Below are 14808 nucleotides of genomic sequence, written 5' to 3'. Positions count from 1 at the left end.
CTCCAGGCATTTGGAGCGGCAATAACTCATTTGGGACAGTCAGCATGGCTTTGTGTAAGGGACATTATCTCTCACAAATTTGATGAAGTTGTTGAAGGGATGGCCAAGAAAGTAGATGGGGGCAGTGCAGTAGATGTTATCTACGAGTGTCTGGAACAGACCACCTGAGGTAGTATGAAGGCAAGTACAATTTTGTTATTTAAGAAACACTTGGGCAGTTACATGGACGGAATAGGTATAGAGGGACCAAACTCAGGCAAATGAGACTAGATTAATTGTGAAAACTCGGCGGTGTGGACAAGTTGGGACGAAGGTCAAAGCTGTAAACCTCTACAACTCTATGACTATGACTTGTCACAGTTGGAAATTTCTTTCCTTTTGAGAGAAAATCTAAAAAAAAAGTTATGTTTAAATGCTTCCTTTTTAATGTGTGGTCTCTCTAAACAAATTAATGAGATGCATAGGCAAGAAGTAGTTTGAGGTCGGGGCGGGGGGGGGAGGTGGTGGGGGGGTGGGGAGAGATTGTAAATAGCCAAATTATTAACCTAAATTGGCAGACTTCTCATACCCATTGTCCTGTAAAACCTTTGATCCCTTCTCATGGCTGTGAGCAAAAAGATACAAGAAAGAGACTGGAAGCTGGCAGCCAGGTTATTTGGAACAGAACAGCAGTTATGGTTTTTAATGGGAAAACTGTGAAGGTTTTTACCAAAGTGAAGAGCTTAGAAATGCTGGAGAATAATCAGAGATTATCTTGTTCGACCTTCTAATCTGTATTACCACGGTGCATTCCTTAACTGTGAGTGACATTTTAAGATAAGTTCTGTGAGCTGAATTAAGTGAGCCTAGTGTCTGTATTTTCCTGATGTCACCAACTGTTTGCTCAGTTTTCTCTCAGAGAGATTTAAGAAACATGAAAAGCCCAAATATCCAGTTCAGGTGATAAGCAGATATTATTACGCCTTTGAGTCATGCTATTGTACAAACAGGTTTATGATCACATGATGTCAACCTTCATAAAGAAAATGCTGCTCAGAATCCAAAAAGGGATGGACATCAGTCTCAAGTATGTAACCGTTCAACTGCATAAAGAACCATGAAAGAATATTACACTCAAAAGTAAGAGGAGGCACTTACTCCCTCAGGTGGGGCTGAGAAAAAAACTGCTCCCACCAAGAGAAACAAAAACGGTGACTTGTTGCAGGTGTCTGTAACTTGGCTTCTTTTATATTTAATGTACATTTATTAATTAAAACAGTATTGAAGCTTTGCCAGATTAATGTGGGGGGATTAATGGGCTGAAGTGCAGTATATCAGAATGTCAACATCCTGTATAAGGCAGTATTTGGATACGACTGTGTATTCATGACGTACATTGGTGTTTGCCTCAACCATGTGGTTAAGCCGAGTTTGTGAACTCGATCCATAACCTGCTACTCTGAGAAAGGAATAACTAATGTCAATATCGAGAAACAGTGGCCATAAAATTTTGGTTACAAACGGCAATCACGGCGGCATTCAATCTCCACTTCACTTCACTTGGCTCAGGAGTGCAACATTTCACCACCAGAAAGTTTTGGTTATGAGTAACAGTTAATAGATTTCACAGGATATAAGTTGCTGCTGGTAATTTTAGTGAATGACTATTTAATGTATTTGTTTTGAATTTGTCTGCTTACTATTATAATAATGCTGTTAATCCATTAAAACCAAAAGTGTTTGGGGAGGTTTACTAGTGTACTAGAAGGATTTAAACTAGTATGGCAGGGGGGCAGGACTGGAGGAATAGGACAGGAAGTGAAATGACCAAGGAGGAGTTAGAGACTAAGACCAGTAAGGCTCAGGAGTAACACAGACAAGGGGAGGTTACTGAACACAGTAGGACTGGCATCTTAAGTGTTTTAACATGATAAGTATGCTAGGTAAGGCAGACGAACATAAGAGCTTGAATGAGTGCATAAAGCTATGATGAATATCATAGCTGTACTGAGAGAGGATACCTTGGTGGACTCATTCATGTGGGTAGAGCTCAGTTATGGGAAGGGTGTACTCATGTTGATGTTATTGTCCTTCAGGCTTCCCAATAGCCTGCAGAAGAATAACAGCCGGAGATAGAGGAACTGCGACAGACATGAGGATAGACTATGGAAAAATGTAGAAACAACAGGATTGTTGTGATGCGTGAATTGAACTTCCCTTATATTGACTGGGACTTCCTTATTGCCAGGCCTTGGAATGGAGGGTGGGGTGGGGGTGGTGGTGGGGGAAATGGAGATTGGTTAGGTGCATTGAGGAGGGTTTCTTCAAGCAGTATGTAGATACTCCAACTATGAAAGGGGCCATACTAGATCTATTTTGGGGGAATTACCCCAACTAGGTGATCAAAGTTTGAGTGGGGGAGCATTTAATTTACTTATGGATAAGGATAAATCTAATTCTCAGGTGAAAGAATTAAATTCGAGGAAGTCTAACTCTGACAACATTAGGTCAGAACTAAATTGATTGTAGACTGGGGCAGCTGTTTGAGGGTAAATCCACATCAGTCATGTGGGAATTGTTTTAAGACCAGTTGATTGGAGTTCAGGACCAGCATATTCCTGTGAAAGTGAAGGATAAGAATAGCAAGGTTCAGGAACCATGGGATGACAGGAGAAATTGTGAGCTTAGTCAAAAAGGAAAAGAGGCATACATCAGATTTAGGAAATTGAAGAGCGACAGATCCCTGAAAGAATATGAAGAAAGCAGAAAAGAACTTAAACAAGGCATTAGGGGAGGTAAAGGGGGCCATAAATGTCCTTGACAAACAGGATTAAAGAAAATCCCAAGGCATTTCAAATGTATATAAAGAGGAAGACAGTAGGTAGGAAAAGAATAGATCCATTCAAGGACAGAGGAGGGAATTTATGACTGGAGCCGGAGGAAGTGGGTGAGCTTTTTAATGGTATTCATTTGCATTATTCACAATAGAGGAAGATAGGTGGATGAGGCCAGACGGAGATATGTTGACATTGTAGGAGATGTCAATATAAAAATAAAGAGGTGGTGGTGGGTATTTTGAAAAGCATTATACTAGACAAGTCTCCAGGGTATTATGGGATCTATCCCAGAACTCTGAAGGAAGAAGATGAGGAAATTGCTGGGGCCTTGTATGAAATCCTTGTCTCCTTTTTACTCACAAGAGTGGTCCCACAGAACTGGAGAGTATCCAACATTGTTCTTTTGTTTAAGAAGAGCAAAAGGGATAATTTGGGAAATTACAACCTTACATCAGTGATAGGGAAATTATTAGAGAAGATTGTTATGGAAAAGATTTACTCACATTTGGAAAAATATGGACTTATTAGTGACAGGCAGCATGGCTTTGTGCAGGGAAAGTCTTGTCTCAAACTTGATTAGGCTTTTTAATGAAGTGACAAAGATGATTGATGAGTTTACATGGACTTTAGCAAGGCCTTTGACAAGGTCCCTCATGGCACGCTGATTAAAAAAGGTGAAGTTGCATTGGGACCTCAGAGAGCTAGTAAGATGGAAACAGAACAGCCTTGGTCATAGTGGTGGAAGGTATTTGTCTGACTGGAGATCTATGACAGAAGGTATACTACAGGGATCATTGCTGGGACCCTGTTTTTTTTTGTAATATATACAAATGGTCTGGAGAAAAAATGTAGATAGTCTGATTAGTAAGTTTGTGGATGACACAAAGATTGGAGGAGTTGCAGATAGAGAGGAGGATTGCCAAAGAATACAGGACATAAATTAGCTGGAGACTTAGATGGAGTAATGACAGATGGAGCTTAGTCTAGTCAAATGTGAGGTTATGCATTTTGGAAGGTCCAATGTCGGAAGGAAGTACTGTTAGATGCATTAGCATACAGATGGACATAGGTGTCCAGGTCCACAATTCCCTGAAAATGGCAACACAAGTAGACAGGATGGCCAAAAAGGCACATGGCATGTTTGCCTTTAGCGGTCAGGGCACAGAACATCAACATTGGCAAGTCAGGTGTACAACTTTAGTTCAGTCACATTTGGAATATTGAGTACAGTTCTGGTTGCCACATGACCAGAAGGATACTTTGGAGAGGATTGAGAAACTGTCTACCAGAAGGTTGCCTGGTTTGGAGGGTATTAGCTAAGAGGAGAGATTAGAAAAACTTGATTTGTTTTCACTGGGAGGTTGAGAAGCAACTTGATATAAGTTTAAAATATTATGAGACAAATTTATGGGAGGAATGGATAGTAAGAGAGTTTTGTTTTCCTGAGGATAGAAATGTCAATTATTAGGGGGCATATGTTAATGGTAAAAGGGAGAAAGTTTAAACGAGCTGTGAGAGGCAAGCTTATTACAAAGCAAGAGTGATAAGTTCCTGGAATGCAGTGGTAGAAGCAGACACAATAGCAATGTTTGAGAGGCATCTGGACAGATACATGAATAGGCAGCAACTTGTGAGAAATAGGTCACATAGATGTAAAATGGTTTTAGTTTAGAAAGCCATTGTGTGTCAGTGCAGGCTTGGTTGGCCAAAGGGCCTGTTCTAGTACTGTACTGTCCTTCTTCTGCGTCAGTTATACTAACGACAATGGAACAGTCGGATGATGTCCGTTATCCTATTCTCAATGTCTCATCACCAACTAATTCAGTTACTGATCAAACTGACAAGGTCCTCAATCAGGCTAGTCACCTCATGGTTCTCACCAGGATGAGTTCAAAAAAAGCTCCTGCCTGAAACTACAGGTTTGAGTACTGCAATAGTGGTCAGTCTCTTCAAAACATCTCGTTCCTTTGGATGAAATCTTAATCTGGATCTTTCTACAACAATGCTAGGACTTTAATTTCTATAAATGTGAATGACAGCAGACTCAAAAATCATGAAGTGTGACAATGTCAATTGTTAGGTGAAAGGGGAAAAGACAGCAAGATTCAGAAACAGTTCACAAACAAGCCAGTAAACCTGGTTAAGAGCTGGTTATGTTATCAGTTTCCAGCTGTTAACAGGATTAAGGGATACTGCAAGAATGTAGCTTGTACTTACATGGAATAAGAAGTGATGTCAATAATTTCCTAACATGTCATGGCTAAAACTGGTCAGTACAATTTAATCAAATGAACCCTGATGGGATTGGCCAGTGCTCATGCATTTAGTGGAAGAAGAGTACTTGCAGACTCTCAATTGGATGGCTGCCAAAGTAGGCTGGTTGGTAATGTAACCAATACTAATGAAGCATAAAGTATTTGTTTGTAATTAAATCAGGGATATTGCTATCCACTACACATATGCTTGAGTAAAGCCAGCCAAAACACCTGGAGCCTCAAGTGATCTGAGACAGAATCAGAGAGTGTGTGAACTATGGTGAATCTCCCCTTTCACTGGGCTATAATTCAATAGAAATGATCTTTCTATATAGTGCACATGTAATGGAATGGCTGATGTATAAAGTAAATCAGAAAATGTGACCAACCTTTAGAAACAGATTCTACATATCGATCTTCAAATATAATAGGAAGATTACTCCAGTCTCCATCTATATCCAGACACTCAATGGGCAATGGAGGCATACTGGTGAGGTAGGATGAATTTCTGACAGCTGTTGCAATCTGGCTGTGCCTTTGGATTCTATAAGTAGGAAATAACAAAGTGAGATTTAATGTTCTTACAACTTTGTGTTGAGGGTGGATAAACAAATCTGAGGATAAAGATAAAATAAAACAAAGGATTGTGGATATTGGAAATCGGAAACACACACATTGCTGAAGAAACTCAGTAGCTCTGGCAGCATCTGTGGAGAGAGAGCTTTCTGAAGAGGGTCACTGGACTCAAAACATTGACTCTGCTTTCTCTCCAAAGATGCACCTAGACCGGCTGAGTTTCTCCAGCAATTTGCTAAGTATAAAACTCGTTGAAAAAGATGAATGGTGATTGCTCACATGAGAAATACTGTTTATTAGTAAGGTTGTAGATACGTTTGCCAAGCTGATGCAGTTTTGTTTTTGCAGACGTTTCGTTGCCTCGCTAGGCGATATTATCAGTGTATCTTCGGTAAATTGTTGGTGGTCTGTTCTGCCTCGTATGTTTGTGTCTCTGTTTGATTGTATTTCCAGTTCTGTATCGGAGTGGTTTGTTTATGCGGTTCAGTTCAATGTGTTTATTGATTGAGTTCCAGTTGAATTGCCAGGCTTCAAGGAATTCTCTGGCATGTCTCTGTTTTGCCTGTGCCAGGATGGTTACATTGTCCCAGTTGAATTTGTGTCCTTCATTGTCTGTGTGATTGAAAATGAGAGATTGCTGGTCATGCCTGGCAGTGGCGAGTTGATGTTTGTGCACTTGCACGGTCAGTTTTCTTCCTGTTTGTGCTCTGTCGTGTTTTCCCAGTCTTTGGAGGGTGTCTTGTAGATTACGCTCATCCTGTTGGATGGGGGTGTTGGGTCTTTAATCTTTGTGAGGAGCTGGTGAAATGTGTTCACTGGTTTATGTCCAACAGGAGTGCAATAAACACATTGAACTGAACCCCATACACAAACCACTCAGACACAGAACTGGAAGTACTAACAGAGACATAGAAATGCCAGGTGGGACAGAGCACCAACAACTTAACAAAGACACACTGATGATGTCACCTAACAAGGCGATGAAATTCTGCAAAAAAACACATCAGCTCAGGGAACCAATCTATAACCTCACCCACAACCCTAGCCACAAATCTTTTCAAAAACACTGTTTATTAGTTTTAAATTCCCAACATCGAACTGTTCTAGAAATTGGAAATCAAATTTGAATTATTTTACTATTGAAATCCTTGAACTGCAAAGAAACTGACCACTGATACCTTTTTTGCATATTGATAAAGTGGAAATAAAGGCTGTTCAATTGCAGTTTTGCTTCATGATAAAGTATTTGATCAATATACGGAATACAGTTGTGGGCAGACTGGTTAATGGAATATCTATGATGATGTTACTTTTGAAAAACATTCTTGCACAAAAGACAGGTGAAGCTGTGCCAATTACTAATTTGAAATCAGATCTCCTTTTCCAAACCGACCGTATTCCCTCCTGTACAAGCCAATTTCATTTAGAATTCCTCAGTCAAATTCCAAACGGTTCACCTTTAGCCCAGAAAACCATAAGGCACAGGAGCAGAATTAGGTTATTTGCCCGAAAGAGTCTGCTCTGCCATTTGATTATGGCTGATATGTTTCTCAAACACATCATCTGCCTTCTCCCCGTCACCCCTGATCAACTTACCAATCAATCTCAACCTTAAATACACTCAGTGACTTGACTTGGCCTCCACAGCCCTTTGGACAATTAGTTCCATAGAATACCACCTTCTAGCTGAAGAAATCCCTCCTCATCTCAGTTCTAAAGAGTCCATCCCTTCTATCTGAGGCTGTGCCCTCAGATCCCAGTCCCATTGTTCAGTACACCTTTTCTCCCACTCCTGATTAGCTCAATTGCACCTCACCTTCACCACTCATTCCATGTTACCGGTAAAACCATTACTCAGTCTCATTCATGTCATTCCTTGTGAAATGGTTCTCCTTGTCACTCTATTTAACTCAAGGGGTAGAGACTTGAAGTGAGATGGCTGAAAACTGGTTAGAACATTGACCACCAGATTTATCAGATGGAAGAATCACTCACATTTCCAGGCTCAGTCTGTACCATAACAATAATTCCTGCCCAGTGCCCTTTACCGTTTACTCGTTTTTAACTATTGGACATTATAACACTCCTAAAAGATAGTCTGTGATTAGTCTGTAATTCCTTAACATAAATATCAATCGCTGTCAAATCCGGGTTGATAGATTTCTGTTAGTGATAGATATTGTCTGTGGGCAGCACAGTGGCACAGTGGTTAGCATTGCTGCCTCACAGCGCTAGAGACCTGGGTTCAATTCCCGCCTCAGGCGACTGACTGTGTGGAGTTTGCATGTTCTCCCTGTGTCTGCGTGGGTTTCCTCCGGGTGCTCCGGTTTCCTCCCACACTCCAAAGATGTGCAGGTCAGGTGAATTGGCCATGCTAAATTGCCCGTAGTGTTAGGTAAGGAGTAGATGTAGGGGTATGAGTGGGTTGCGCTTCGGCGGGGCGGTGTGGACTTGTTGGGCCGAAGGGCCTGTTTCCACACTGTAAGTAATCTAATCTAATCTAAAAGTCATTCTTGGGATGTGGGCATCATTAGCTAACCCATCTTTTATATTGTCCATCACCGATTTCCCTGGAGAAGATTTGGTGAGTTATCTTGTCAAACTGTTGCAGTTCTTGATTTATAGGGACACCCACAGAGATATTAGGGAGGGAGTTCCTGAACCCTGACTGATAGGGAAGGGACAGCAATATAATTCCAAATTAGGATGATATGTGGCTTGGAGGGGAAGCCACTGATGGTGGTGTTCCCATGCATTGGCTGCCCTTGTTCTTCTGAATGATAGAAGTCATGTGTTTGGAAGGTGTTGTCAAAAAAGTTTTGGGAATTTGCTTGTAGATAGTACAAGTTGCTTCTTGTTATTGTCAGTGGTGAGGGGATTGAATATGGAAGTTGGGGTGCCAAACAAGCAGGCTGCTGTGTCTTGGATATGACTTGGAGATGCTGGTGTTGGACTTGGGTGTACAAAGTTAAAAATCACACAACACCAGGTTATAGTCCAACAGTGCTTCCAATTAAACCTGTTGGTCTACAACCCGGTGTTGTGTGATTTTTAACTGTGTCTTGGACAAGCTGCTCAAGTGCTAGTGGAGCTGCACTCATCCAGATCAGTGCAGAGTATTCTGTTACACTCCTGGCTTGTGCCTTGCAGATGGCTTTGAGAAGACATATGACTAATTACTTACTCGTTACAGAATTATGAACTTCTGACCTGCTCTTGTAGCCACAGTATTTCTATGGCTAGTTCAGTTCCATTTCTGGTCAAGGATAACTTCCAAGAAGTTGATAAGGGGGAGATTCAGAAATGGTAATGCCGTTCAATGTTAAGGGGCACTTTTCCTGTTCAATATGTTTAGTGCCTGGCACATGTGTGGAGCAAAGACAAAAACTGTTTGATGGAGCTAGGTCACACATCACCTAAGATATCACTGCATGTTAGGACAGAATTTCACTGTTAAACAGCCGAATTCCATTCCTATGACTGATCGACACACTTTCTAATGCTCATTGTTTAAATAGAACAAGGAAAACGTTAAAAGCTGGCCTAATCTATTTGCCTTGATTCGATAACAGCAGCCTTACTTCTGAGTTCAAGCCCATCTTGAGCACATAACGCAGTATGACTCTTCAATGTCACACTGATTTGGAGGTGCCGGTGTTGGACTGGGCTGAACGAAATTAAAAATCACACAAAATCAGGTTATGGTCCATCAGATTTATTTGGAAGCAATAGCTTTTGAAGCGCTGCCCTTTCATCAAGTGATTGTGCTGCATGATCTTCTTGGAGATCTTCTCCACTTTGAGCCAGCAGTTAGTGGTACCTTTGGAGGTGCCTGTGTGGATTTGGTTGGAGGAGCACAACTGCCTGATGAAGAAGCAGCACTCTGAAAGCTAGTGCCTCCAGGTAAACCTGTTGGATTATAACCTGGTAAAAACAATGACTGCAGATGCTGGAAACCAGATTCTAGATTAGTGGTGCTGGAAGAGCACAGCAGTTCAGGCAGCATCCAAGTAGCTTCGAAATCGACATTTCGGGCAAAAGCCCTTCATCAGGAATAATAAGGGCTTTTGCCCAAAACGTCGATTTCGAAGCTACTTGGATGCTGCCTGGATTATAACCTGGTGTTGTGTCACTTTTAACAATGTAACTTTGAAGGAGTGCTGCATTGAGGTGTGGTTTTTGTAAGAGTTCAAACTCCAGTCCATCTTTTCTGTCAGAGTGATGTAAAATATCCATTGGCACAATTCAAAGAGCAGCAGAGGATGTGGTCTCACGTCAATCTTTATCCTTGAACCAATATCAGTAAAGAAGACTGGGAACTCTCTGTGCACAAATTAGCTGTCATTCTTCCTATATTGCAACCATGCCTACAGGATCAAATATGAAACCTTTTGATGGCATCAATTTTTTTGGAAACATTAAGTTGTGAAAGGTGCTTTATATCATACACACACATACATTATTTCTTTTTGAGAAAGAATATTTCCCCTTGCAGGTGTATCTGAGTTTCTGCCTTTCAAGTAGATTCAGTGCTTGTCATTATTGAATTTGTCAATCAGTTTTACATGATTTATCAATATCAGCTTCTTTTTTGCCCAGGAACAAACAACTCTTGAAGAATAATGATTTGCTGAGAGCTAAAGGTTGATGTAGGGCAAGTAACTGTGTAGTGATTGGAGCAAAGTCAGCCAGATGAACCTCATTGAATACGAGTTCCCTGACAGAGGCTGTTAACCTGATGCAATCAGGGAGTCCTGGCTGACTGATATAAACAGGAGTGTCAGTGGCTCTGATCACTATAGGAGCCAGCTCTGTGCTAGCTGGTCAGTGTCATGTAGTCTGCGCATGTAAATAAAGGATGACTTAGTGATGGGATACTGGCATTCATGGACTCATTTCAGAATGTACTGTCATTTTTCCATTGTTTTGGAGGATGGAAATTTCATAAATTATCTGAATCCTTCAATTAACACCAAGGACAAGGACCAAGGAGAAACAGATTTAAATTCGCTTTCTCATTGTAGGTAGAGGTGTTCATTGTATCAGACTTTATAAAGTACTGTAATGCACCAGCTACTAACAGCAACTGCAATAGCCCTGGTTAAAAAACCGCTAATTCAGCACATTTTCTGTCAGCAACCATAACCAGTTGGAAAATAGTCAAAGGATTTATGTTATTCTTTTCTTGGCTTACTTTTTATCCCAGTCTCAAAGTAAAGCATCCAATGTTACTTTCTTCATTCTTCTCCAGCCAGGCAATGAACTTAACCAATTCAATAATCCAGTTGAACTTTTGCAGTCCACATCATCCAACCTTATTCAATCTTGAAGATTTTCAGTCAAAAACAGTAACATCTTCCACCTTGTGGAGATGCAATAGTACTGAGGACTGCATGGTTTTCTGCTGAAGACACTGCCTTATGTTTCAGCAGAGTTGCATCAGAATTAATGGTATCTTTTAGTACCTATTATTAATAAATGCAACTAAACTGAGTGTTCTATCCTCTTCTGAAAAATTCACACACACTCAGGAGGGGAGGATTTCAACACCCCATAAATCAGTGGTTTTTGCATGAAATAATGCAAATGTTTCCCTCCATTTTGAACATTTTGATTAGCCTTAAAGATTTCCTCAATCCAAAACTCTCTGATACTGATTCTTGTGATCACTCACCCCTCTCCACCTTGATAATCATCTCACCCACAACTGAACTTCTTGCATTGAGAGGCGACAAATTCTTCCCCAGCATGAAGGTATATAAGGGATAAAAGAATGACTAGAGTAAGATTAGGACCAATCAAGGACAGTAGTGGGAAATTGTGCGTGGAGTCAGAGGAGATAGAGGAGCACTAAATGAATATTTTTTGTCAGTATTCACACTGGAAAAAAGACAATGTTGTCAAGGAGAATACTGAGAAACAGGCTATGAGACTAGATGGGATTGAGGTTCACAAGGAGGAGGTGTTAAAAATTTTGGAAAGTGTGAAAATTGATAAATCCCCTGGGCCAGGTGGGATTTATCCTAGGATTCTCTGGGAAGCCAGGGAGGAGATTCCACAGCCATTAGCTTTGATCTTTATATCATCATTGTCTACAGGGATAGTACCAGAAGACTGAAGGATGTCAAATGTTGTTCCCTTGTTCAAGAAGGGGACTATAGACAACCCTAGTAGTTATAGACCAGTGAGCCTTACTTTGGTTGTGGGTAAAGTGTTGGAAAAGGTTATAAGAGATAGGGTTTGTAATCATCTCAATAGGAATAAGTTAATTAGGGATAGCACAGTTTTGTGAAGGTTGGTCATGCCTCACAAACCTTGTTGAGTTCTTTCAGAAGGTGACCAAACAGGTAGATGAGGGTAAAGCTGTTGATGTGGTGAATATGGATTTCAGTAAGGCATTTCATAAGGGTCCCCATGGTAGGCTATTGCACAAAATACGGATGCATGGGATTGAAGGCAATTTAGCGGTTTGGCTCAGAAATTGGCTAACTGAAAGAAGGCAGAGGGTGGTGGTTGATGGGAAATGTTCATCCTGGAGTCCAGTTACTAGTGATGTACTGCAAGGATCTGTTTTGGCTCCACTGCTGTTTGTCATTTTTATAAACGACCTGGATGAAGGGATAGAGGGATGAGTTAGTAAATTTGCAGACAACACGAAGGTTGGTACAGTTGTGGGTAGTGCTGAATGATGCTGTAGGTTACAGGAGGACATAGATAAGCTGCAGACTTGGGCTGAGAGGTAGCAAATGGAGTTTAATGCAAAAAAAGTGTGAGGTGATTCACTTTGGAAGGAGTAACAGGATTGCAGAATACAGAACAAATGGTAAGATTCTTGGTAGTGTAGATGAGCAGAAAGACCTCAGTGTCCATGTAAATAGATCCCTCAAAGGTGCCACCCCAGTTAATAGGACTGTTAAGAAGGCATACAGTGTGTTAGGTTTTATTAGTGGAGGACTTGTGTTTCGGAACCATGAGGTCATGCTGCAGGTGTACAAAACTCTGGTGCGGCCACACTTGGAGTACTGCATGCAGTTCTGGTCACTGCATTATAAAAGGATGTGGAAGCTTTGGAAAAGGTTTCAGAGAAGATTTACTGGAATGTTGTCTAGTATGGAGGGAAAGTCTTACGAGGAAAGGTTGAGGGACTTGAGGTTGTTATTGTTAAAGAGAAGAAGGTTGAGAGCTGACTTAATTGAGACATACAAGATAATCAGGGGGTTAGATTGGGTAGACAGTGTGAGCCTTTTTCCTAGGATGGTGATGGCTAGCACGAAGGGGCTTAGCTTTAAATTGAGGGGTGATAGATATAGGACAGATGTCAGAGGTAATTTCTTTACTCAGAGAGTAGTGGGGCATGGAACACACTTAGCCTGCAACAGTTGTAGACTCGACAACTTCATGGGCATTTAGGTCATTGGATAGGCATATGGACAAGAATGGAATAGTGTAGGTTAGATGAACTTTGGATTGGTTTCATAGGGTGGTGCAACATCGAGGGCTGAAGGGCCTGTACTGCACTGTAATGTTCTATGTTCATCCAGGTTTTCAATCTTATCCTCCATTGTCCTTTTCAGCATCCCTGAGGTTTCTAATCTGAACCTCTCGACTCTGCTCACCAGACAATATCTATTAGATGGGCCTCTGCCTGCCTGCCATTCTGACTGCCGTATGGTTTACAGGACCTGAACAGATCTGATGAGCACTGCTTTTCAATGCCTGGGACACAACAGCTTCGAGGAGTACCTACATGAAGTTATTAGTGACGACTTGGAAATCGTTTAGGTATTTCACATTCTTTCTTGCCCTTTTTCTTTGCCTAGAAGTTAAACTCTAACCCAATGATTTCCCAGCAGGACATACTGATTATAAGGAGACAGTGGGGACTGCAGATGCTGGAGATCAGAGTTGAGAGTATGTTGCTGGAAAAGCACAGCAGGTCAGGCAGCACCCAACGAGCAGGAAAATCTCTCCACCTCTGAGGCTCCCAGACTCATTCCTGATGAAGGGTTCCAGACCAAAACTTCAATTTTCCTGCTTCTCAGATGCTGCCTGACCTGCTGTGCTTTTCCAGCAACATACTCTCCACACTGGTTATAACTTAGGCACGGAAATGCAGAATCATTTTGTTTTTCTAGACCAAACGACCTGATGCCAAGTGGATGACCTAAGGGAATAACCAATGGAGATCAGTTGTTTTAATACTATTAACAAAGTTGTCTTTCAATAAAACAGATCAAAAGATGCTTTCCCATAAAGGATTTAATGCCAATTTTTTTTTGAAAACACAATAAAAACGGATAATGACCAGTGCTCTTCACTGCAACAGAACACAGTCATTTATAAGTGTACCTTGACAGGATTATTAATAATGATTTTCATTTTAAAAATGGCTTTCAGTTATCTTATGTAATTTAAAGCTGCAATGTTTTCCTCAGAGATAAGAAAAAAGAAATCAAATTTTGCTTTTGGCTAATTGAAAGAGAACATTCTGTGCCATTTGTCAAAATACAATGGAAATGATATCAATCAAGTATCAACTCTAATGTGGGTTCATCAAATTCAGCATCATAACGGATTTAAATCTCCAGTACACAGAGTAATTTCACCATCCATTCTATCTCTGTTGCAATGTCTCTTCCCTCCCTTTGTCTTCCAAAGGATATTTCAAGGTGACCAAATTGAATTTTTTTTGGAACAGGGCAATTAAAAACTTTGATCCAGACACAACTTTCATTTTCATAAAAGGAAGAAATACAAGTCACATTTTAACAATTTAGAGGTAAGGAATGGGGAAAGAACTCACATGGAATCTAATTTACATAGTAATTCTATTTATCGACATGCTGTCTCCTACTGACTGACATCCTCTGAAGATACTGGCAAGATTTTGACCTCTTCCATTGTACTATTTGTCTCTTTGATTGTTAACTCATCTTTTAATTCAAAGTATCTATTTCCATGAATCCAATTTTTTGGCATAATTCCTTTAAATGTCTTCAAAGACCTTACCTTTAATTGGCAAATTCTGGGAATGTCCTCTCTGTATCCTCCTGACCCTGCCAACTCCCTCTTGTTTTTAAATAATTCCTTTGCCTCTGGTTCTGTGTTTCACTATTCCACTATGAAGTGTTGTGAGAGAAAGTAAGGCAGCATCTCATTCA

General features: G+C 40.7%; 1 protein-coding gene across 2 annotated transcripts in view; it reads right to left on the bottom strand.

Moving 5' to 3' along the window:
- fam135b (family with sequence similarity 135 member B) overlaps positions 1–14808 on the bottom strand; it is a 367782-nt gene that overhangs the window by 75997 nt on the left and 276977 nt on the right. For both annotated transcript variants that reach the window (XM_072569977.1, XM_072569978.1), the window contains exon 12: positions 5461–5615. In XM_072569977.1, coding sequence (XP_072426078.1) covers positions 5461–5615 — 155 coding nt within the window. The remainder of the gene's footprint in view (positions 1–5460; positions 5616–14808) is intronic.

The sequence above is a fragment of the Chiloscyllium punctatum genome, chromosome 5 (assembly GCF_047496795.1).
Source record: "Chiloscyllium punctatum isolate Juve2018m chromosome 5, sChiPun1.3, whole genome shotgun sequence".
Taxonomy (NCBI): domain Eukaryota; kingdom Metazoa; phylum Chordata; class Chondrichthyes; order Orectolobiformes; family Hemiscylliidae; genus Chiloscyllium; species Chiloscyllium punctatum.
This window is presented reverse-complemented; position numbering and strand designations above follow the sequence as displayed.